The sequence below is a fragment of the Pelodiscus sinensis genome, chromosome 14 (genome assembly GCF_052426305.1).
Source record: "Pelodiscus sinensis isolate ZL-2025 chromosome 14, ASM5242630v1, whole genome shotgun sequence".
NCBI lineage: Eukaryota > Metazoa > Chordata > Testudines > Trionychidae > Pelodiscus > Pelodiscus sinensis.
Genome location: NC_143065.1, coordinates 25201807 through 25228218, shown reverse-complemented (window position 1 = coordinate 25228218; position 26412 = coordinate 25201807). Strand labels below are relative to the sequence as shown.

General features: G+C 43.6%; 1 protein-coding gene across 1 annotated transcript in view; it reads left to right on the top strand.

The window, feature by feature from the left end:
* The window catches only part of ATP8B4 (ATPase phospholipid transporting 8B4 (putative)), a 177144-nt gene that overhangs the window by 24753 nt on the left and 125979 nt on the right, over nt 1–26412 (top strand). The window contains exons 3-5 of the mRNA XM_014579493.4: nt 9765–9878; nt 12028–12126; nt 25355–25416. Of these exons, the coding sequence (XP_014434979.4) occupies nt 9765–9878; nt 12028–12126; nt 25355–25416 (275 nt within the window). The remainder of the gene's footprint in view (nt 1–9764; nt 9879–12027; nt 12127–25354; nt 25417–26412) is intronic.

The window sequence follows — 26412 nt, the reverse complement described above, 5'->3', positions numbered from 1 at the left end:
TCACTTTGGGACCTGTTATATATTCCACCTAAATTAATACAGGTCCAAAGAATCAATGGTATTAACATTACACCATCATGGTTCAATATTAAACAGTTTTAAACAAAGTTCAGGGTTTAGAATATTGAGACCTTAACCTGCTGACTACCATGGTGTACACAGCATTAAAAACCCTTTAAACCTTTTATTAAAGATATAGAGAGGGGGAAAAAAAAAGGAGAAACAGCTGCAACATTTGAAATGTAAAGTATAAGGTAAGGCTTTCATTTTAACAGTATTTCTTCTTGTTTCATTTTAGCTGGAAAGAATTTTTAGACGGAAATCCACTTTGTCTGATGGTCTTTAAAGTGGTATTAAAATGATGTTAAAGATGGTACAGGTTGTACCTCTAAAATCCGGAATTCTCTGGTCTGTTATGACCATGGATATTTCAGGATCAGAGTCCTGGCATACTGCAGGGGAGTAGGGGCTTGGGAGCTGGTGCACGGCTCAGTAGAGCTGCGAGGGGAGAGGGCCGAGAATTGGTGCGCGGATCATCTAGGCTGTGAGGGGTGGGCAGGGAACCAACATGCAGCTTAGCTGGGCTGCAAGGGAGCCAGGAAGCCTGGTGGTGGGGGATGGCAGCAGGGAATCTGAAATGACCTTCCCATGTCCAGAAAAATCCCTCATCCAAGACCAGTCAGGTCCTAAGGGTGCCAGATCAGGGAGGTCTAACCTGTAATAACTAAGCTTGTAGGGAAAAGAAGAGAAATTAGTTGACAGAGGTTGGAGCTGTCGTTGTTAAAGTCTGAATCCTATTTGCTAGAAGACAAGACACACACACACACACAATGGGGGAGAAAAGAACAACAAAGATATAAAATGTTGCTTCTGCCTTTGATGGTGTCTCTCATGTTCACTCTTGCTGCTGGAAAACAAGCACAGCCAGGGTTGACTGCTGTGGAGGGGCACGTAATTCCCCCCATGTGACTCCTCCCCGTACGGCTCCTACCCAGGGGAGGGCCAAGTCAACCCTCCCTCTGCATCAGTCCCCACCCTGACCCACCTCTTCTTACCCCTGCATCTACCCTACTGCTGCTCCACCCCTCCCCACCTCGTCCCTGCCCCTGCTTTGCCCCTGTTCCACCTCTTCCCCCAAGCCCGCTCCCCTGAGTAATGCAACCTGGGGGACTAGTGGGGGTTTGGCACTGGCAGCAGGGGTCGCCCACTCTTCACTCACCAGCAGTGGTGCAGGGGAAGCAGAGTGGCCTGGCCCCAGTCAGTTCCACTCCTCTGACTATAGGCTGCATTGCTCTGCTTCCAGTCAGTGAGTGAGAGAGTGAGTGTGAGTGTGTGTGTGGACAGTCGTATCCCCTTCCCTGAGCAATGCAGATGGGTGCTGGGGGAACAGTGCAGGCTAGGACCATGTCACTTCCAGGCCCGGACAAAGAGTTTGTGGGGCCCAAGGCAGCATGTCGTGGTTGGCTACATCGCGTGGCCAGGTGACTTCTAGCAAGGGCAGCGAAAGAGCAGCTGAGCAGGTGGGCGCTGGGCAGCACGGGGCCCCGAAGGTGCAGGGCCTAAGGCAACCATCTTGCTCGCCTTGCCCTAAGGCTGGGCCGGTTGCTTCACTTTCCTCTAACAGTGATTGTGGGGAGGGGAAGCAGACTCTTGCAGCAGGTGCCTGGCCCACCTTCTAAACTCCCATTTAGGGGAACTGCCCCCCACCATGACCCTCCCATTCATTGCCCCTAAGCACACCACAAAGTTTTCCTGCCACTCCAAAACTTGGCAAATTTGTGTGAGCATCAGGCTATTTATAGCATTGCATTTAACTGTCTTCTTCTGCTCATAGACATACATCAGTGTTGTAAAATATGCATTCTTGGCCAACTCATTCCACACTACGGCACTACATCAGTGTGGCTACACCGATACAGCTGTGCTGCTGCAATACATCTGGGCTGTGTCTAGACTGGCAAGTTTTTCCTCAAAATCATCTGCTTTTGCGGAAAAACTTGCCAGCTGTCTACACTGGCCTCTTGAATTTCCGGAAAAGCACTGACGATCTCATGTAAGATCGTCAGTGCTTTTCCGGAAATACTATGCTGCTCCCGTTTGGGCAAAAGTCTTTTTCCGAAAGACTTTTGCGCAAAAGGGCCAGTGTAGACAGCACAGTACTGTTTTCTGCAAAAAAGCCCCGATCGCAAAAATGGCTTTTTTGCGGAAAACCGCGTCTAGATTGGCCACGGACGCTTTTCCACAAAAAGTGCTTTTGCGGAAAAGCATCCTGCCAATCTAGATGTGCCTTTCCGAAAATGCTTTTAACGGAAAACTTTTCCGTTAAAAGCATTTTCAGAAAATCATGCCAGTGTAGACGTAGCCCTGGTGAAGATATGCTATGCTAATAAGAAAGTATCTCCTGACAGCATAGCACAGTGAGACATTGACTTAAAGAGGTATCCAGGAGGGAACCTTTTTCATACCCCTGAGCAACTTAACTTATGTCAACGTAAGTGGTAGTGTAGACGAGCACTAAGCCAGACTATTATAAGAAAGCAGGAAAAGAGAGAGAAAGAGATGAAGGAGAAGAAAAAAATAGGGAAGGAAAAAAACACTAGACTCCCATTTAGGGGGACCTACCCCCCCGTGACCCTCTCAGTCATTGCCCGTAAGCACAGCACAAATTTTTCCTGCCACTCCAAGACTTGGCAAATTTGTATGAGCATCAGGCTATTTAGAGAGTAAGGGTGGATTTACACTGAACATACACTGACATAGCTACATTTTTCAGACTTCTGAGAGACAAGGCTATGCCAAACAAGTCCTGCCCCCTCCTCTGAGTGATGTACCAGGAGCTGGGGGAGCAGAACAAGCTAGGGCCACATTGCTCTGCTTTTCCCCGCCATTGCCGGTGAGCTCAGTGGATGGCCTGATCCCCGCTGTTGCTTTCAAGCCCCCCTCCCAAGTTCCCTGGGCTTCCCAAAGGCTCTGGCCCCACTGGCTGCTGGCCCCTTACATCTCCCACCCATGTCATTTGGTGGGGGCATATGCCACCTCCTGCCCTCCTGCCATGTGTCATCCCTGATGTCAACCTAACTGCCAGTGTAGACAGTGTTAGGCCAATAGGAAGAAATTTTCTATAGATGTAGCTACTACCTCTTGGGGATTAACTATAGCAGTGGGAGCCCCTTCCCAAAGAGTCTGTGCTGAAGTACTGTAGTGGTGCAGCTGCGACACTGTAGCTGAGCCACTATAGGGTTTTAAGTGTAGATATAGCCAAAGTCTCACATCCCAGGCGGTGTTCCAGAATTTAGCTGTAGCTGGTGCAATGGTGGTGTGATCTTGATCTCTTTCTTTGGCACAGTCTAGTGAAGACATCTCTCAAGATTAGGATGAAGGTGCAAGGGTGTCAAGCTGTATGCCAGGGTGGCATCCATGATGGTGAAACTCACCCCTTCCCACTCTCTTGTCTTCAGTCAGCCAGCATGCAAATCTGCCCCCACAAAGTCTCTTTCACAGGACCCCAAAAGTCAGAGGCGGGTGGAATAGCCATCCATTTTGTTAATCAATTATGCATAATTTCTGATACAAACTTTGATTCATTCATTGATTTCTGAACCCACACTTCTCTTGTTTACCAGGCATGATCTTAACAGAGTTCTTGTTATATCAGTAGGGCCTTTCATTTTGACTAATTCAGTCTTTGTCTCCCTTTTGTACCTTTTCTTGTCAGCCATTTGTTATAAGTTTTTATGACACTTTATGAACTTGCACTCATTTCTGACAGTGGAGCTCATAAGTGGGGTAAATGTTTAGGCCCATTCATCACAAAATATCTAAAAGGCTATTTGGGTTCTTTCAGTCTTCTCTATATACACACACATCACCACTAATGAAGACTTCATCCTTAAACTTTTACAACCCCATTGTTTAATGTATCTTACGGGCAAATATAACATAAAAATATATGTTTTAAGCTCCTTTTGTAAAGAAAGTTCTGTATTTTATTTTATTAGAGGATCTGTTTTAAGTTAGCCCTGGCTAATGCAACCAACCTAAAACTATAATAGCGGTATGTTTAAGTCTAGTTAAAAAAAAAGTCTCTATTTTTCAGGCCAAAGTTGAGGCAGCTGGGAGGATATGGAGCTGAGCAACACTGATATTTACTTTTGCAATAGATTGTGGTGGGCATATGAAGAATTATTCCCTCATTAACTCTTGTTAGGCCATTCTGGCAATAGCAAATCAGTAATCCTAAATTCAGTATCTTCTAAATTGGTTGAAATTATAGTAAAGAACAGAATTATCAGATGCCTAGAGGGACACAATATTTTGGGGAAGAGTCCCAGCTTGGCTTTTATAGAGAGAAATATTCCTTCAGTAATCTGTTAAAATTCTTTGAGGTCCTTTCATGAGTCAGTAACTGGATAAAAGTTAGGAAATAGTAGGGATAAATATATATAGAGAAATAACACCGTCCCTCCCCAGCGTCTGTGCTGTTCAACATATTCATAAATTATCCAGAAAACAGGGTGAACAGGGGAGCACAACTTCCCTGAGGTGGTTTCGGCGTGTTGTGTTCTCCACAACATCATGAAGAGGAAGGGGGAGGCCTTTCTACCAGGGTGGGGGGCAGAGGCCGGCTGAGAGGGAAGGGTTTTCCAACAGCCGTGGTCAGCTGCCATCTGCCAGGCCCATCAGCTGAGAGTGCGCATCTGGGAGGCCCTGAGGGAGAGTTTCTCTCAAGGACTCAGTAACTCTCCCCAGGGCCTCCCCACTATGTCTTTCCCACCACAACTCCTCCCGTTCCCCCCTTCACTGTACTCTCAATAAACACACCAGTTTTGAGTTGAACAACAAAATCTTTGTATATTTTCTTTATAATAAAAGTAACTGGGAAGGAGGGGGCTGAGAACCTGAATGGGGGTGGGGGGAGGAGGGCTCAGGACCGGAAGTGACGCATGGTGCGGCTGGAAGTGCTCTCGGGTCTGGGGACTGCGGCGACCTCAGGGTTGGGTGGAGCCTGGGACAACAGGAGGGTGGTCAGGAGGGTCTGGAGCAGGGTCAGGTATGGCGGGGGGAGGGGGTTTGAGGAGGGGGCATAGGCATGGCATAGGGAGGGGGAAGAGGCATAGTTTGGAGGACTGGGGGTGGGGGCGTGGGCATAGCTGGGGGGCAGGAGCAGGGATAGGACCCAGGTGTGCCATCATTTCCCAGATAGTGGCACACACATTTTCACCCTGCCCCACAAGCTGGTCCCACCACAGGCAGGTCCACCACTCAGCATCATCCCAGACCTTCTGGGCCAAGGTTTGCTGCATATCATACAGGATGCCCATGTGTGCTCCCCCACATCAAGGTGGGTCAGGAGGCACCTGAACTGCGCCTTCAGGTGCCCAAAGGTGCACTCGACCTACATTCGGGCCCAACTGAGGTGGGCATTGAATTGGTCCCTGCTGGGGTCCAGGTGGCTGGTGTACGGCTATATGAGCTATGGCATTAGGGGGTATGCTGTGTCCCCCATGATGCACAGTGACATCTGCACATCCCCAACCCGAAAGTCACAGTGGGGGAAGAATGTGCCAGCTTCCAGCTTCTGGTTGAGGCTGGAGTTTCTGAAAATGTGGGCGTCGTGTTTCCTGCCTGACCACCCAACGAAAATGTCCATAAACTGTCCATGGTGGTCGACTAGGGCCATCAGCACCATAGAGTGATAGCCCTTGTGACTGATATATTAGATGGCTCAATGATGTGGTGCGCAGATTGGAATGTGGGTTCCATCGATGGCTCCCCTGCAGTTGAGGAACCCTAGGGCAGCAAATCCAGTGACGATAGAGTCCAGGTCTCCCAGGTGGATGACCCTGCGCAATAGGACAGAGTTGATGGCCCTCACCAGCTGCAGAAAGAGACAAAGAAACACACAAAACAGAGAATGAGGGGGAGTGCCTCAGGACTTGAGAGGTGCCCCACCCACTCCCCTCCCCCCTCAAACACCCGAGGAGCCACCCCCTATGAGGCCACCACCCCAGCAGGGCTGTGTCAGGGTGGGATGGCAGACTCACCCGGGGACGGGCTTCCCCCCTCCATTCCCACCCCACCCCACCCCCTGTATCCCCCTTTCCCGAGGCTCGCCCTTTCCAGTACTTTCCTCCCTCCCTGTAAGGACTGCAGCCCGAGAGTGACTTACCTCCATGAGGAGGGCCCCAACGGTGGATTTTCCAATGCTGAATTGGTTGCCCACCAACCAATAGTTGTTTGGGGTGGCGAGCTTCCAGATGGTGATGGCGACTCACTTCTCCAGGGGGATGGTGGGCTGCAGGTGGGTGTCCTGTCATCAGAGGGCAGGAGTGAGCCAGGCACATAGCTCCATAAAGGAGTTCTGGTTGTCCCACGCACTTCTGGTTGTCCCACCACTCCATCACCAGCCGGTCCCACCAGTTGGAACTGGTGTCCAGCCTCCAGAAGCGTCTCTTTATGATAGGGTTTAGGGGCAAGGGCATTGCTCCCGCATCAAGGCAGAGGGACTCACTGATGAGCTCAGAGTCAAACTGGGGCAGGACCATCAAGACAGTCTGCACAAAGTACTGGAGAAGCTGCAGCATGTCAATGTGGGGCCATCACATGCCAAGAGGCAGCTCCGGCTCCATGGCAAGGAGTATGCCGTGGTGTCCAAAAGCTGGGCAACCAGAGCGCACACTGCTGAAGCTTTGCTATCTCTCGGAGAAGTAGGCAAGCAAACAGTAGAAGCTGAGAAACGTCTGTCTGTGGGGAGGCAGTCCCTGTAAGCACGCGTCTTGGATACCTTAGGCAACAGCACCTGGAAGCAACTGCTGACCTAATGCCCTGCCTGAACTGGTTCCGGGTGGCCTTAAATGTGAGATAGCATCCAATAAATGTGGACACTATCTTTCGAAAAAGCAGATAACTTTTTTGTTGTGCTTTTGCTGTGTAAACGCTTTCTTTCTAAATAAGTTTTTTCGGAAGATCTCTTCTGGAAAAGCTTCTTCCGAAAGAAGCTTGCAGTCTTGACATAGCCAAAGTCAACCGAATGTTAGGAATTACTGGGAAAAGGATAGATAATAAAACAGAAAATAGGATGACACTATATAAATCATTGGCAAACTCACACCTTGAATACTGCATGCAGTTCTGGTCAACTCCCTCTCAAAAAGTTATTAGAATGGGAAAAGGTACAGAGAAGGGCAACAAAAATGATTAGGGACATTGAACAGCTTCCATACAGGAGAGATTAAGAAGGACAGGACCTTTCAGCTGAGAAAAGAGTCAACTAAGGGGGCATATTTTAGAGGTCTATAAAATCATGAATGATATGGAGAAAAAGTGTTTTTATGCCTTCATAAGAACCAGGGATCACCCAATGAAAATAATAAACAGCAAGAAGAATGGAGAAAAATTATTGGAGATTTTTAAGAGCAGGTTAGACAAACACCTGCCAGGGATGTTTCAGATGGTGCTTGGTCCTGCCATGAGTGCAGAGAGCTAGATTTGATGACTAACATACGAAAGTATTTCTTCAAGCAAGCAACCCACAGTCAATGTGATTCAGGATAATCAGTGATCTAGGATATTATCTAATGTCTGTCTGTCTGTATGTATATCAAACTCTAAACTCCATTTTCTTTTGTGAATTCTGTTTTGATTGTAAAATTGCACTATACCTTCACTGTTGTCTTTTAATCTCCATACCAAACTTGGATTCCTGTCGGTGTGTTCAGAGGGCTAACACTGGGAAACAATCAAGTTTTATTAACCCGGAGGGTCTCTAATTAAAATGGAAGCATTATAGGACAATGAGCCAGTTTCCACCTGATGAACCAGTTCTTCCAGGCGGGCTAGTAACTAAGCAAGGGATCAGCTGGTGCAGGACTTCAAGCCAATAGGAACAGTCATCTGACATGGGGACTGGAAACTTATAAAAAGAAGGGTTTCTTACCTGCCATTTTAAAGAGAGAGGAGACCACATTGCAAGGCTTTGCAGGAAGAGAGGATGGTCCTGGGACCCAGGGCTGTAGAAGGGCAAACCAAAACCTGAGGGTTCTTGAAGTGATAAGTATCCTGGAGGGAGGCCTTTATGTGCATGTTTTTGGTTTTTGTTATTTTCTGTAGCTATGCATATCTTTTGTGCTTTATGAGTAAAGTGTGATTGGCTTAGAAATTCTTTTATAAAGTGTTACTACTTTCACTGTCATGTAGTCCCTGAAGGAAAAACAGTAATCTGAAAGGTCTACAACATGGTGGAACTTTGGGACCTTGAAAGAACTACTGGGGAGGCTTGGAAGAGCCAGCACTAACTTTCCCAGACCTAGGAATGCAGAGCTCTATATCACAAAAGGGGTCCTAGACAAAGGATCTTTACCTTAAGAATGTGCTTAGAAACCTAGAGCCAGTGCCTAGACTGTGCCTAGACCCAGAATGCCAAGAGCATATGGAATCCAGAGGGTTGGCCCAAATACAACAATCTGGTGAGTGTCCACTAGTGGACTTCATTTAGCATTCTAACAACATTTATGGGTATTTTGTGGCCATTCTTGAACAACTTACTGCTTTATATACCAATGGCTTGGAGGATGTATATTTGGATACTAAAATGGACCCTTTGTGGAAAAGATTGGACCAGTGCAACTTTCAGGTGAACTCTCATTTGTGTCTTGGTTATAACAGACATTCCACCAGCAGCAAATTATAAATATCACTTACAAAGCATTTTTCTTGTGGTTACTAGCAAAATTTAAGATTCATTACAAATCAACATGTCTTGAAAGGATAGACCTCTCCAACTGATGTTCTAAATTACATGATAACAGCTGATACAGACTAAAGTAATTTACCCCTTGATATCAGTTTGCTAGCCTTTTGAAAGAACAATGCATTGTGGTACAGACTTTCAAATGTAATGTGTTATACTATGCTGCATAAGAAACATTGATATAATATGTATTAACAAATGCTAAAGTGTTATTATATTCATATTACAGTATTGTAAAAATAATCATAGTTGTCACCAAGGAAAAAAATTGTTGTAGTAAAACATCAAAAGAGAGGACAATAGATAGTAGGGTAATAAAATAACCAGAATGCCAACGTCCACTTTAGAAATGAAATATGTTCTATTTATGGATCTTGCAAACCCCTCTAAAAAGAAATTCCCAGCTTTCATAGCAGCCAAGCTAAATGTAGATTGTTTTAAACAGGGTTGTATATTTTAGAGAATTACAGTAAGAATCAAGTAAATGTATGTGGTTGTGCAATTTGCTACTGGTTGTACTCCATTTTACTCTTAGCATAGCTTAATGTCTGCCTTCTCTGTGCTTCTGTCTTGCAATGACATCCTCTGGGGAATGCATGAAACCCTTATTGGAATTCCCCTCCCGATCCCCTCCTGACCCCCCACTATTAGGTATTGCTCCTGAATAAGGAGTATATGTGTCTAACCTTCCTGATTCACCTTTTCTTGTGCACACTTTTCTCACCTTCCTAAGAGCTTAGAATAAGGAAGTTCCCATTTACTACCCAAAGATTTTATATTGTGATTTAAAACACTGTTGAAAATTAGAACCCCTCTTACCAATTATTTAAGTAATAATGATAATCAATAATTTAAGGAATAATTGTAACAAAATTGACATGCTGCAAGATGACTTTCTAATTTTAAGTAAATATCATTACTGCTATGTGTTCCAAACTTGAAGTAGATTTTGGTATACATTTAGATTTTTTTTTCTGCTGGTACTAACAGGCTTTACATCTTTCTTATTTTTCAGAACAATCACATCAAAACATCTAGATACAACATTCTTACTTTCTTGCCAGTTAACTTATTTGAACAGTTCCAGAGGGTTGCCAATGCTTACTTCCTTTTCCTTCTTATTTTACAGGTGATGTATAATTTTCTTTTTTCTCTAAAGTGTGTGATAATACTCTCTCCTCTTAACAAAAAGACGCACTTATTTGTATTTATAGCAATGCAGTGGCCACTTACACTATGAAATGAGTAGAATTGTTCTATGTTGATCAGATTTCATGGATATTAAAACGTGCCTGTTGATTGACAGCTATCAAATAAGCCTAAAATGACTGTTCTGATTAATAATGAGTGTTTCCAAGATAATATTACATGGACATGACAAGGGGAGAAAGTTGGCCTGTTGGGTACATGCAGAGAAGGGAGCAATAGCACCAGACAACTTTGTTAGGGCATTTCCTCAAATGATTAGATGCAGTTTGAGGTATAGGTGAAGGCTCGGGTCAGAACTCACTTTATCCAAACTGATTTACTTGTTCCTTTTTAAACTTAAGTTGATTGGATAAGTAAACCAGCTCTGATTCCTGTAGGAGGCTTGGAGTATGTGAAATGATGTAGAAAACAATTCTTGTCCAAATTGAAATCCACATGTCCAATCAGAACAGTCTCTCTATAACGGAATCCCTAGTCTAAACTTTCGGAAGACTTTTTCATTTATATTTAAATGAAATCCTAGTCAAATGTACAGGTATAATACAAAACATTTTTTTAAAAAGCTCAATAAAATAAAAATATTTTCTGATATTTAATAAACATTTTTTCTAATTTCTTGTTCTTTGTAGCTCCCATTTATTTGCTGACCCTTTTCTCTGTTTTGTCTCACTGTTTGTATGCAGCAGGGTTACTGGAACAATTTGTGTATTGGGGGTGCTGGGAATCATTGACCCAAACTGTAAATCCTGCATATAATAGAAACCACTTCAAACCACAGGGTGCTGCATCACCACCAGCACCCTGAGGGCACGTCTACACTGCATGGTTATTTCAAAATAAGCTATTCCAGAATAGTTATTCAGAAATAGCTTTTTTCAAATTAGCACGTCCACAGTATAGGGAAGCCTGAAAATTAGTCCAAGGCAAGCTTCCCTAATGTAGACATGCTATCTTGATTTAGAGCCTCAGGATGCACTTGGAAGAAATAACTTAGAATGGCCCTGGTGAGGAGCTTCTACGCATGCCTTATTCTGAAACAGCTATTTAAAAATAGGCATTATTGCTCGTAGAATGAGGTTTACAGATTTTGGAATAAGCCACTCGTTATTTCGAAATTATTTCAAAATAACAGAATGGCCGTGTAGACGCTCACATTGTTATTTCGAAATAATGCTAGTAATCTTGAAATAATGATGCAGAGTAGACACACTCCTACTTCCAGCACCTATGGTATGCAGTAGTATTATAGCCATGTTTGTCTCAGGATTTTGGAGTGACAAGCTGGGTGAGTTAATATTTTTATTGAACCATCTTCTACTGGGGACTGAGACAACCTATCAAGCTACACAGAATTCTTTTTCGGGTCTGGGATCTTGTAAGAAGAAGCCTCTGAAAAAGAGCTCTGTGCAGCTGAAATAGCATCTCTTTCTTACTAATGGAAGATAGTCCAACAAAAATATTACCTCACCCACCTTGTCCCACTTTTTGGAGTTATTCCTCTTTCTGAGTGTCCTCCCTTGTGTTTCATGTTTCATTTTTTACGATTTCATATACCTGGCAAAATGTATTTGGGGATTTTACTCACTGTTGTTTAGTTCATACTCTATCTTCTTTTATGTTGTATTGTTTCATGGGCTTTGCCTTATTTGGGCCCTGTTCTCCTTTCATAGCTTATGAATGCCTCCCACTGAAATCAGTGTGAGTTAGTCATTTCTGTTGTCATTATTGTTTCTTTGGTTTCTATTTTTGCTTCATTTTCTCTGCATCTCTTCTTCTCTCCATTTTTCTCTCATTTTGCTATCAATTCTTATTCTTTCTCTCCTACATCTCTCCCACTCTTCTCCCCATATTCTCTCTAGTTCTCCTTTTTCTTCTCCTTTTTAGCTCATCTCCTCCTGGCTGTTCACTTAAGTAATATTCTATTTGGTGCAATTTTACCCTGACTTTATTAATTATATGAAAATGGAACATATTTTCTTTACTTTTTATGAACATTATTAGTTACTTTAAATTAGTTGAGATTTCACTAAGATTTTTTAAAAAGTATTTAATACAATTTTATTTTATAGCTGATCCCAGAAATATCCTCCTTATCTTGGTTTACCACCATTGTGCCTTTAGTGATGGTATTTACTATTACTGCAGTCAAAGATGCCACAGATGACTGTGTAAGTATTTGCAATAAGTTACTTTTACAAAGTCTTCAGCCATCCATATATTGTTACATAAATTACTATGCAGCATATTATTAATGACATTGATTCTGTCACCACACGGTGTGGAAGGAGAACAAGTATTCACAAAGATTTGTTTATTTGCTCTCATTGAAGCATATGTAGGTCTTAAAAGGCACAGTGTCTAAAATATGTTCTGTAGACTTGTTGTTATTGCTCAGTTTAACAGATTTAAAGTTTATGTTTTCCACTCTGTTACTCATTCTCTCAGTATCTATTATTCACAGTGTTAAAACGGTCTGCTCATTAAATCACAAATGATTTGATAGTGGTAAATCTTTGTCCCAAATCTTGTATAAACAGATTAAAATTAATAATTGCCAAAAGAAATATTAAAATACTGATTTAAAATAATCATTTTAAAAACCTTTGTTAAATTTTCCCATATAATGGCCAAAGTCTTGTCACTTTTCTTTCAGTAAAGCATTTGGGGCTACATTGACTGATCTTGCTCTTATTTAATTCAATTGCAAAACTCCCAGTTTTCTGCATTCTGCATATGTTATTGAGACATAACATTTGTATGAAGCAATGACAATGAAATCATAATACATCTCATAGTGACTTTCAGGAATCCTAAAGCACTTATATAAACTCCTTTTGTACACTCAGGAATTGAGAGATAGACACCTGAGACTCATTAAGCACCGGCCTGCAGCAGCACACTAATGTAACACCTGTAGCCAGTTAGAAGTTCTCGCCTCGTGGGCCAGGAAAAGGTACCGTGGCATGCAGGGGCGGCCCGTGACTATAGACCGACTTGGCCGTCACCTAGGGTGCTGCCTTCAATGGCGCCCGATGATGACGTCACAGGGCACCCGGGGTGCCCGATGATGATGTCACCCCATTGATGGCCATGCAGGCTGAGGTGCTGATCATACGTTCTGCCTGGGGCGCCAGCTGCCGCAGCCTGCCTCGGGCCGCTCCTGCGTGGCAGTGGTTGGGGAAGTGGCTCAGGGAGAGGTTTCTATTTTGTGGGGATAAAGGCAGGAGCCTCACTAGTGGCCACTATCTGGGGCCCTGGGCTGGAACCCAGAATAAGTGGATGGGACCAGCCCTCACCACGCCAGGTAGGCCGCCATCAGGGAACAAGGGACTTTTGGATCACAGAAGGGGTTTCCCCTCCAGACTAGTGACTTGCCTGTAATGAGAATGGCTCATTAAGTGGGGAACCCTCACCTCTGAGAGGAGCAAGAGGCAGTGGGGAAGGGTCACCGTGAGCCTCTGAGGCATACCAAAGGAAGCGCAGGATCCAGGGGGTTTGACCAGATCCCTGCCACAATATCTTTATTCCTCTGTCCAAAGAAATACGTAATTACTTTAGGCACATACCAGTTGTATAAAAAGCATATTTTCATCTTAAAGTGAGGGAAATGCATCTAATTTATATTTTTACAGCTTCCACAAAAGAGAAATTCAATACAATTTTAAAAATTCTCCAACATGGCTAATGATGCAAAAAATGCACACTTGTTCAAAAAACATACATAGGGGCCTGGAAAGGGCAGAAGAGGTCAGGACAAAAAACAGTAGGGAGGCATAAAAGCCTGTCAAAAATACATAATGAATAAAATTAAAGAGTTATTCCTATCCATTGCCCTTTTCTAATAGGTAGTGGATATTATCTTCAATAGTCTTGGCCTCCATAACCCATTTCACGGTGAAGCACTCCTGTTCAACTGCAGTGTCTTTGTGCTGCCTCGGGAGCAACTTCCTGCTAAGGCAGTGTTTCTAAAAGTGGATTCACTCTGAGAAATCTGCTAATTGGCAGCTGTGGTATGTTTATTTACTGGTTCTGCAGCCATGGAGCTTCGCAGTTCCCATTGGTTCTGGTTTACTGTTTGCAGCCGACGGGAGACGCAGGAAGTGGTTTGGGCCAGGCCGCCCTTTCTACTGTATCAGACCATTTAACCATTTTTTGAGGAGTAACGTTAGTTCAAACCAAGGGCTTTGGTTCAAACTACCGTGTCCTGGTGCACACTTCCTGGTTCGAATCAGCTCTGATTCGAACTAGCACGCCAGCAAGATCATGCTAATGAAGCGCAGGATATTTAAATCCACACTTCATTAGCAATTTCGAATGCCTGCATTTGCATTCCTAGTTCCAACTAGGGTGCAAGTGTAGGCATAACTTGAGAAAATAGTTATTAATGGTTCATATTATGGAGATTTATGGCTACTAATCCTAGCTGAGATCAAGCACTAATCTACTTAAAATGAACAGTTGGTTTTGTCTTGAAAAGTATGAGATAATAAGTTCTCCAAGATCGTGTATAAAGCAGGGCTACTCAACTTTGGAAGCTCCGAGGCCCACAATGATACTCACATCACATGCTGAGGGCCGCAATTTAAGCGTGGTTGCAAATATATGCAAATAGCTTCTTTGATACTGACAGGCATGAATACAAAGATTAAAGCAAGACTACACAACATGCAGGCCCCATTTAAGTCAGTTCTGCTGATATAATAAAATGCAATATTTACCCAACTTCCACTCATTTGACTACACAGTCATAATGAGCAATGACAATTCAGCAATTTAACTACTAAAGTATACATCACCAGAAGACCATGTCATACTGTCAGTGTTCAGTGTTGTCTGGTCAGGGTTCTCGGGGTTGTCCCGGTGCATTCCTGACAGGACTTCTCCTCTGTTGGCGATAATAACCTTTTGGCTGCATGGGTCAATATCAGTACTCCCTTTATCTAGAGTGTTAGAGCCCATGCATTTGGGTCAACACAGGAGATCTCTGAGAGCCCCCGGAAACGACAGATGCAGGCAAGGATCAAATCAATCGAGCAGGTTTATTGTCAAATGCGATGCACTAACAGTTATTAGCAGAAATTCTCAACGCTAAACCACTGTGCATTTGGCCCGCGTTGACGATGTACCAACACATAGCAGGCCTATTACCAAATAACAGCTATTAACAGCGGTTAGCCACTGTGTATTCTGTAAGTCTAGGCAATGACATCAACTGTGGGGTGGGTTCCCATGTGGCTTAGGAGCTAGGGCACTCACCTAGGGAGGATAGAGTCATGGGTACAAGTACCATCTCCCACAGGACAGGATGGCTGGGCAGCCCTGGGGCAGGAAGGACTAGGGGTTCCCTGATAGTAAGGTGGATGGGGGCAGGCTCCTGTCAGGCCTAGGGGAGCAGGCATTTGCCTGGGGAGGATAGGTTTGTGGGTTCAAGTCCCACTTTCCTCAGGACAGCCAAAAGCTGGGCAGCTCTGGGTCAGTCAGTGTGCATCATTTGCAGCATCCTTTTATAGACATATACAAACAACATACACCACTTCTTTATGTACCAGGTTGCCACCCTCTGCTGCCTAGTCACTACCCCTCACTTTGCAGAAGTGGGGGGCTTACTTACTATCCTTCATGCTGTCAATTTCAGCCCGGTCCTGAACTACGTCGGTATGTGCATTCGTTTTTGGGGAGTCTTTGTACCAAGTCATTTTTATTAAGATGTTCCGCTACTTCCCTTTGGCTTACAGTCTGTACTCGGTGCCTCCCTATGTCCTTCCATGCTGGACCTAACTTACACAATCACACAATTATCAATAGGGCCCCTTTCTTGGCTGCCGTGTTATTGAACCAAAGTCTTGCTCACTAGATTGCAGGCCAGTTGCTGTTTTCCTGTTACAGGCCTCTGTTCAGGCCTGCTGACTCCATGAAACAAAAGACAGGACTATGTAGCACTTTAAAGACTAACAAGTTGGTTTATTAGATGATGAGCTTTCATGGGCCAGACCCACTTCCTCAGATCAAATTGTGGAAGAAAATTGGCATGACCATATATACCAAAGGGATACAATAAAAAAAAAAGTGAATACGTATAAAAAGGACAAATCAAATTTCAGAACTGAGGGGGGATGAGGAGGGAAGGTTAATGTCTGTGAGCTAATGATATTAGAGGTGATAATTGGGGAAGCTATCTTTGTAATGGGTAAGGTAATTAGCATCTTTGTTGAGACCCAGTTGTAAAGTGTCAAATTTAAGCATGAATGACAGTTCAGAGGTTTCTCTTTGAAGTCTTGTGTTAAAATGTCTTTGAAGCAGGATGTAGGTAGTCAAGTGATTGAGACAATGCCCTTTCTGGTTGAATTGGCAAGAAACTGTTAACACGGCTACATCTCTATTGCTGACTCCCTGTTACTGACCCTCAACTCACTACAGACCATTATATTGATTACTACCCAAGCCCCAGCCCCAGCACAGACCTTTCTCATGCTAGCCTCGCTGCCTGGTTCCACCGCTGCCTCGCTGCCCTGCTCTGCCATTGCCTTGCCACATACCTCCTGTCGTCTCCGGAAGCTCCTGTGTATGCACTGATGTGGCCTGGCTTGGGGAGGCACTGCCACCATGGCAGACATGGCAGGCAAGCTCTGCCTCGCCTTTATCCTCCCCCTCCCTTTGGCTGGCAGCTCCCACACACACACAGACGCAGCTTTGCTTGCGGGGAGGTGCTGCCATGGCAGGTGTGCTCTGCCACCACCTCTTGCCGCCACCCCTCCCCCACTGTAGGCTGGCAGCTCCTGTGCATGCAGTCTGGCCAAAGCCATGCGGCTCAGCTCAGTGCTGCTGCTAGAGCTCCAGCAATGAACCCAGAAAGTGACTCAAGGCACCGCGGGCCGTGTGCAAAGTGGTTGCGGGCTGCGTGTTGAGTAACGCTGGTGTAAAGGACCCTGGCAATGACTTCAATGTAAGCCAAATAATTTTAAAGACACTGATGTTTCACTGGAGACCAGAGAGATTGTCATACACAAGGAGTTAATTTCTGAAATCTCAGCAGCTGAGAGATACAAAAGACTCTTGAGGAAAGTGTTAAAGAGAGTGATTCGTGACTTATTGGAAATAGTTCACTTAGAACGTTATACAGGCATGATTAAGAATCTCTGTATCCCAGTGAGATGGTACACATTTCACAGTCAGAGCTTTATTTTCTTTTTTTGAGGCTCATATTAATCAGACTCAGATGACTCTAAGGATTACAAGCTTTGATGTTAGCAAAAATAAAAACAGATTTAAAGGGAGAGGAAAAACAGGGAGAAAATGACATTTTTACTGGGAGAGCCCAATCATCATAAGCTCAGTCTTGGATTTTAAATTGAAAGAATTTGGTTGTTACCATGATCTGTGGATGAAAACTGAACACGACAGCATGAACCATCATAGTGTCTGCAAGTTCCTGAGTAATTCCATTATCTCCAGTTAACAGGCCCCTCCACCTTGAATGGTCCCTTAAAAATATGCTAACTACTTATGCTAAACAATGTGTTTTACTTTGTATTTAATGGTGATACCCTTTGAGAACATTTCTCAGAGCTGATGAAAAGATCTGTGTAAGCTCAAAAGTGTTATTTCTCATTCTCTTTTTGGGGAGTCGGAGGGCTGATTCATGAGTTTTGAATGCTTGGAGTTGGCAATAAAGTACATGCAAGTTGATAGTTCTGCCTCCTGTGGCCAGGAACCCAGACAGAGACCAGGATCCTACAAAAGACATGAAACTGAGTCCTCACCAAAAAGCCCCATGTCCTTGTGCTGGAATGCCCCCATTAACATTCGTGCCCTTGACTGGGATCCTACCTGCCCCCGCTAACATTTGTGCCCTTGCACTGGAATCCTACCTGCCCTCTCTTCTGCTGACATCTGTGTCTTCGCACTGGGATCCCTTGCCTTGCCTGGTGTAACAGAAGGTGAGATCTACCAACCCTGCCCTACTAGCTGCAGAAGTGCATCAGCTCCACTGGCTTCCTGGCCAGCATAGTCAGCAGAGGCAGCCAGTGCAGCTTCCCAGACCAAGTGGCACCCTCTTTCTGGGACTATGTGGACACCAGGAGCTGGGTGCTGCTGGGAGCCATGTGCACGGGTGAGTCATTGCATGTGGTCCCTCTTCCCAGGGCCAGCAGCCATGTGGGCCTGATTAAATAACTTTTTCAAAATATTTCACGGGCTGGATTGGGGAAGTGCTCAGATCATAGCTGGTCCACGGCCCAGGAGTTTGAGACCCCTGGTCTTGGTCTTCATAATATCCTTTGGCAGGGAATTCCATAAGTTGATTGTGCATTGTATGAAAAAATACTTCCTTTTGTTTGTTTTAAACCTACTGCCTGTTAATTTCATTTGATGACCCCTAGTTCTTGTGTTATGGGAAGGAATAAATAACTTTTCCTTATTTAATTTTTCCACACCAGTCATGATTTTTAGACTTCAATCATACCCCCCCTTATTTTTCCAAGATGAAAAGTCTCAGTCTTATTAATCTCTCATCTGGCAACTGTTCTATACTCCTAATAATTTTTGTTGCCCTTTTCTGAATCTTCTCCAATTCCAATATATTTTTTGAGATGAAGATTTAAGCTACAATGGGTGAAGAGAAGTACCTCATTAAAATTGAAGGTATCTGACCCATTCTCTGTAAAAGAAGAGGAGTATATTTTACTATAGAAAAGAAAGCAAACAATATCAGATAGGATTAAGTACAAAAATATATTTTATTCAAGGATCTCAAAGTAATTTGCAAATATGAAGTTTCTCCAATGCCCTATGAGGTAGATAGTTATTACTAATTTTACAGATGGGTAAACTAAGAAGTAAGGGTATGTCTACACTACCCTCCTAGTTCGAACTAGGAGGGTAATGTATGCATACCGCACTTGCTAATGAAGCCCGGGATTTGTTCAAATCCCGGGCTTCATTAGCAAGTGCGGTATGCATACATTACCCCGCTAGTTCGAACTAGCGGGGTAGTGTAGACATACCCTAAGAGTTTCAAGTGATTTCCCCACGATCACACAAATGAAGTGGTGACAAAGCTGTGAACAAATGACAAGATTTCCCACTCATAAGCCATTATTCTATATTGCCTCTCTCACATAAGTGTCTCTTAACAATACTAAAAAAAATCAGAACAAATCTTATAGTGATCAGAAATTGGCTATAGATTTAAGATTTACAACCAAAGGAAAACCAAATCCAGCTTGTGACCTTTAATATGTATAAAAATAAATAACGTTGATATGAGTCAGAAGGGCTGAGGTGCTGTAAACTTGAACACAAAAATGGATGAGCAACTTAATCTGTTCCACATGTATATGAAGTCCTGAAACAGGGATACAAACTCTCAAAAATTAGTGAGAAAAATCAGTATTGGTCTTCATTAAAAAACAGTAGTATCAAATAAGTATTGGGATTAGCCAGAAAAAATGTTTGGAAAAGGGGATAAAAAAAAGAACTGTTATCTCCATTACCACTGTACTAGAAGGATGACAGACACTGAAAGATAAATTCTCAAATAAGTTTAATATATAGTAAGAAATTGACATAAACTGCTTTTGATGAGCTCTGTTCATATTTTGTGTGTCCTCTTTTTCATCTTATGTTTGCTTTGTCTCTCTCCAAGAAAATGTATGTGCACAAGCACTCCCCAAGTTACAAACATCTGACTTACAAAAAAAAAGCTCACCTGAAGTCTCAGGGGAGCAGGCAAGAGGCACAGGTGGTGGTGAGTAGCTGAAGTGCTGGCTGAAGGACTCTGTAGGAACAGGGGGCAGTCACACAACCAGTAGCTGGAAAAAAGCAGCATTTTGAAGGGTAAACCACCACTCTTTTCCAGCTGCTAGGTGCATGGCTGCCTCCTCTTCTGTCGCAGGATGGAGCTGCCGGAGCCAGCACAGAGCCTGTGAGGGAGGGGAAACAGCAGCTAGGGGATGCCCAGAAGTTCCCTTCAGAAACTCCACCTATTCCTCTAATTAAACCTCACCTACACAGATTATACTGTTCATCTTATTCCATCAAAGCAAAGTTTCTGTCAGAGCCAGGATTTCCTATCCTTCTATTCTCTGTCAATTTGTTAGCTTATTCCTGAAGCTTTCAGTCAGTAATTCTTCATTCTCCTTTGATGTATTTAACATGGATATTCTTCTGGTGTCCACACTTCCAAAAAAGTTGTTGAACAATTTGAATGGGTTCATAAAAAAGATACAAGAATGATTTGGGTTCTGAAAAACCTTACTTAGGCCTATTCGACATTACCCGCCCCCCACCATCAATCTAACCTATGTAACTTCAGCTATACAAATAAAGTCGATGTATTTACTGTGGTGTCTTCCATGCAGTAAGGTCAGAAAGGGTTGCTCTCCTAGTCTCCTGTCAATTCCAGCTACTCTTCTTGCCCAGGTGGAGTGCCGGAGTTGATGGGAGAGAGCTTGGAGGTCGATATATTATGTCAAAGCAGAAGCAATAAATCAACCACCAGTGCATCGATCACTGTAGCGTTGATTCACTTTGTAGTGAACACAAGTCCTTGCAGTGAGAAATTTAAGAAGCTCTGTGTATTTAGCATTGTAAAGAGATGATTAATGTGACTTAATAAAGTTCTATGAGATTTATTAGTAGATATATCACACAAAGGCATTCAATAGAAGCTGAAGCTAGATAGGATAATCTAGATGGTACTTGGTCCTGCCATGAGGCCAGGGGACTGGACTTGATGAACTCTTGAAATCCCTTCCAGTTCTAGTGTTCTATGAAATTCAGTCTAAAAATATGGTGCCCTGTAACAGTGAGGATAATCAATCATTGGAAGAAGTTACCAAGAGATATTGTGCCAGATTTCAGAGACTGGGTCAGCTATGAAGCTAAATAAAGCAGTGTCTTCATCCAGGCTCAGTCTGGAGGCCGGGGTCTGAAATCCAGCAAAAGGTATATATGTGTGTCAGTCTCAAAGCTTCAGACCACACCCAAACATCTACACAGCTGTTTTTAGCCCCACAGCCCAAGCTCTCTGAGTCTGAGTCAATTGACTTAGGCTGTAAGACTCAGTACCGACATACCCTTTGTCGTACAGGGTTTGTCTATACTCACACTTCTGTTAAAACTTTTGTCCCTCAGGGGTGTGAAAAAACACTCCCCGATGACAAAAGTTTTAATGACGAAAAATTGGTGTAGACAGCATTTTGTTGGCAGAAGCCATTCTCCAATTGAGGAATCTATCACCCCTCATTCAGGGTGGTTTTATTTTGTCACCAGGAGAGATCTCTCCTGGCAACGAAGAGTGGCTACACAGTGTACCTTATAGAAGTGCCGATGCAGCAGCACAGCCACTCATCGTAAGGTGCACAGTGTAGACTTAGCTGTAGTTTTTACATCAAAATTGGCTGTCTTTCTAACAGAAATGCTTAACCTCAAGTAGAAGTTATCAGTGGGTTAAATGTTATTGCTTGTATTATGCAGGATGTGAGATTACATTATCATAATGGTGCCTTTTGGTCTTAAAAATCTATGAACAATTATCTCTCTGCCCACCTCTTCACTTCCACTTATGGAGTTGTCCTTTCTCCTTTCATTAAAAATATATGTCTGGGATTTACAAAGGAGCCTAATGCTTTAAGTTGCTCATATGCCATTGAATTTCCCATTACCTTGGTTCCTCTGAAAATTCCAGCCCATGTCTATATAAGAAATCAAAGCATGTTGAGAGTAAAATGAAAAAGAAAAGGTAAGGATCTAGTCTGGAGTCCTCTCTACTGTGCTTTGATTGTGGAAACCTTTTGAAGGAGGCTGCCTATTGAGCATGAAGGGAACCACTGCCATTACCACTGCTCAGTGGGAACTAGGCATGTTAAGTGTGTAATTCATTAATAGTGTAGTCAACAAAAATTTTATTGACTACATGATTTATCAGTAAGGGACAGCTCCTGCCAGGTCTGGCAACTACCCCTGCTGCAGCTCTGCACTGAAAGTAATTTAGGAGCTGGGCGGGCAGACAGCCCAGCTCAGTCCTAGCTTGTGCCAGGTCCTGGGAGCTACCCCTGCTCTGGCTCTTCAAAAAAAGTAATTTAGGAACTTCAGTGGGGGTAGCTCCCTCAACCCAGCATGAGTTGGGACTGAGCTGGGCTGCCTGCCTGCCCAGCTCCTAAATTACTTTTTTTTGCATAGCCATAGCGAGGGTAGATCCAGGGACCTGGTACCAGCCGGGACTGAGCCCTGAGCCGTGCTGCTGGCCAGCCCGCTAAAAAATTTACTTGTGGGGGGCAGGAGGGATGTGTGTAGTCAATAGCATTAACTGATAAGGTTTGCTTATAGTTTAATTGTTTAATTGTCCACACAATTACATTCCTAATGGGAACAGTATACACATTCTACAAATTTTAAAAGCACTGATGTCTTTGCTATCCTGAAATTTACTTGCTGCTGCTTCCAAACAACCACAGACAAGACTTCACCGAAAAAGCATTCACCTAACCTGGGAGTCATAAAGCTTAGTCTACAGCTCACGGATCTCCTTAAAAATTGGTCATAAAATAGAACTTACTTCATACTGAGAAAAAAATGGACCATACAATGTACAAAATTTTACCAAATGACAAATAATAAAAAATAACAAATTTTACAATTATATAAAAGAAAATTTCTGCCAAATTAGAGCTTAAATAATTTTGGGACGATTTGTGCTATTGATATGCAGGAGAACCATGTTTAAATAAATGTATTATTACATTTAAAGTAAAATATCAGGTACAAAGCCTAGGTTGCTTTGGATTTCTTTAACACGTGACATTAACAAAACCACTGACAGCAACTTAGGTTTTTTTTTCTTTAATAAAAATACATGCTGTAACAAGTGTTTTTTAAAAAATAAGTCATCTTGCATGTTTCATCTTCAAAGACAGTCATAAAATGTAATGATGATTGAATGTTGGGCCAAAAATGATTTTTTAATAAAATATGTATTGAACATATGTGCCTTAGAAATAGAAAAAGCCTTCTGAGGCCAAAGAGTTGAAAATAAAAAATGTTGGGCTAGAGTCTGTAACCAACTGACATAGAGTAGCACTTACTTTGCACTTACTTTGGCAAATAGGCTTACTAATTGACATGAGTGAAGATTAATATTTTTCTCTAATTGTTCCTTGAAAATCAGACTAAAATACTCTTATTTATAACTGTGAGCCCTGATTCTGCAAGGTGTGTTCAGTGGAACTGGAACTAGAAGTGCTGACGTAATAATAACAAACAGCAAATACATGGTACCAGTGCTGTGGTTGTTGCAAGCCCCACTCCCATGCACCTCTTGCTTGCTGCTGGTCCTGTTGATCAACACCTCCCCCTCTGTCCGAGTGCCTCCTTTCCATCACAAACCGCTGTTCCACAGCGTACAGGAAGTGCTGAGTGGGACAGAATCAGAGTGAGGATGGAGTGTGCTTGGGGGAGGGGCTGGAGTCAAGGTGGGATGGAGGTAGGGCAGTGGTGAGAATGGGTGGGGCCAGAGCTGGAAGGAGGCATGGGCGAGCCGGGCAGCTGCCCAGGGTGCCAACCGATGGGGGGTGCCTGATGGCAGCTGTAAGGGGCACACAGCGTCTGTTACAGCTGCCATCAGGAGCCGCACGCCCGGCTCCCGCAGCACCATCCCACCTGCATCCCCGCGGCTACTAATCCGAACTAGCTACTCCGTGCCGCGTGTAGCCGCGCGGCACGGGTTTCGAACTAGCCGGCATTTAAAAATGGCGCCGGCCGGCTTCATGCAAATGAAGCCCGTGAAATTCAAATCCTGGGCTTCATTTGCAACTGCGGATGACTACATTACCCCCGCTAGTTCGAACTAGCGGGGTAGTGTAGACATACCCCTATGTATTGAGGTCCTGGTGATACTTGGATTTCAGTGGACTGGTGTTAGATTTAGTCTTACTGAACATGGTCATCAGTCAACTGGAAGTAAACGAAAAATGCATATTAATTAATTCAATTGCAGTTTGAAACTAAACCGGGAGGTGTTGCAAACAAATAATATAAAAGAACTTACAGAGGCTAGTAAAAAAGATAGGAAAAACCAAAATGAAATCCAATTTGGGAAAATTACTAACTACAACATATAGGGGGAAATGATCAAAATATGGGAAAGGAGATACCTGGAAAACATTAATGCTGAAAAGGAGCTATAAAGTTATTAGCTCTGAATTTAGAATACAATATGGAAAACACAGGGCCAATGCAATTTTGGGCTAGTGATTATAGTTCCCAGACATGATAGTACTTTTCTAGATGAGTCTTGTGACAGTGCTCTAGAAACACTGCTCTCAGTGTTTGGTCATCTCTTGGAAAGATGTAGGTACATTTCAGAGAGTTGGAAAAAGAGCAACAAAAATGCTGAGGCTGAATGGATTGATTTATGAAGGAAGATTATATGTAAATGTAGTTAAGCAGCTATTAAGTTGTACAGGTTGAACTTCTCTAGTCCGATGCTATCTTGTCTGCTAACATCATGGTCTGGCATGATTTTAATTAGCTGGATGTCCATTTATCATGGGCATGGCCAAGTTTCCCGCAGTCCCGTAAAGTTTGCTTACAGCCACCAGTCCTGACTCTCAGTATTCTGGGATTGGCCCTGCCTTGGGCAGGGGACTGGACTTGATGACTTGAGGTCTCTTCCAGCTCTATGATTCTGTGCTGGGGAGAGGATGTCTGGCCAGAAGGGAGGGAACAGAAGCAGGTTGGGTGTCCGGTGTGGGGCTAAGGGAGAGGGTACAGGAGCAGGCTGGTGGTAGAATGTGGGGACAAGGGAGAGGGGGCAGGAGCAAGTGAGGGTGCAGGAACAGGCTGGTGGGGAGGGTTGGTGAGTGTACCAGCTGGGGGAGGGCGGGACTGGCAAGTGTACCGGCCAGGGGAGGGATGGGTTGTTGATCACAGCAGCTGGAAGGTGGGGGGATCGATCTGGTGTGTGTAGTGGCCAGAGAAGGGGGGGGGGGAGTTGGCGTGTGTAGCGGCCAGAGGTGGGGGGGTTGGCTCATGTAGTGTCGGGGGGGGGGGGGATTGGCAAGCATAGCATCCAGAAGGTGGAGTTCTCCAGCATAGCAGCCCCCAGTTATATTAAATTCTTAGAATATTGCATGTGTTAACTAAATTATTGTGGGGCAAATGAATACTATGTTTTTTAAATGGTAAACTCTAAAGTGTTTATTAAAGTATTTTTTGTGTCTTGAAAACTATGTAAAGTCAATATGTGACATTCTGCTCCCATGAAGTCAATGTATTTCACACATGGAGATGGCTTGCTTAAAGTTATCTGTATACGTAAGTTTTTTGTTTTATCAGGTCCTTGTATTCACTGTTGATAACAAAAAACTAACTAGTATTTTTTGCTGATTAATATTGCAGTTTCGCCATAAGAGTGATAACCAGGTGAACAATCGACAGGTTGAAGTTCTCGTTGATGGCAAGTAAGAAACAGATTTTAATGATGGTCAATTTATTTTTAACTTTTAGCCCTGAATGTTGACTGCCTGTGCATGTCAAAAAAGGGGAAAAATAATAATTATGAAAGTAATCAAAGTCATTATAGTGCTGTGTTACTTTCATGCCATGTGTGTTCACCACCACTTCTTTTGCCACATACAATTCAAACTCCTCATTCTTAGGTTCTGCCCACTCTATCAATTGTTGCCTCAACTACTCCTCGCACATTCTTGTGGTGCTCCCTTTATTTGTTCATCCCATTCTCGTTTTAATTCCCCCTTTCATGTTGCTCCTTATGTTTGGAACAACATCCCTCTTGTCACCATCAACAAAATCTTGGCATCACTGAAGATATGAGAATTTTGCCCTAGATTTCAAAGAGGCCAGGATTTCATTCTACTACTCCCTCAAAACCAACTTGTTTCATCTTCTTCTCAAGTGCTGTTTGCATCTTTCTCTCAGTCCCTGCTAAAATTACAACTTCTTCCAGTGCTTGTTCATGTCCATTCAACATAGGTATGTGTGTTCTCCACAGGCACTGGTGCTGGAATATTTTCCTTAAACAGTACCCCTAGGGCAGGGGTGGGGAACCTCAGGCTCTGGGGCTGGATGTGACCCCTGGCTTGCCTGGATCCAGCCCTCAAGGCTCAGGGCCACCCTCAGCATTGGGGAGCCTGTTCTAGCTCGTCTGCCCCACTGCAGAGCTAAAGCACACAAAATCTATTAGGCTGGGTCCCCCTAAGCTCTGGTGTGGAAGGAGAATGTGGGGAGTGTCTTTTTCCTTCTCAGTCAGGGGCCACATCAAGTAACTTTTTTTTGGTTTTTTTGTGGGGTTTTTTTGTGCTTTTTACTTGTGTGCAGCCTCTGACTGATTTTTCTGTGGGTCAGTGGCTCCCAACTCAAAAAAAAGGTTCCCCACCCTGACAAAGGTGACTGGCTCAGCGTTCCCTGGTATGAGGCGCTCCCAGCCCCTCCCATCT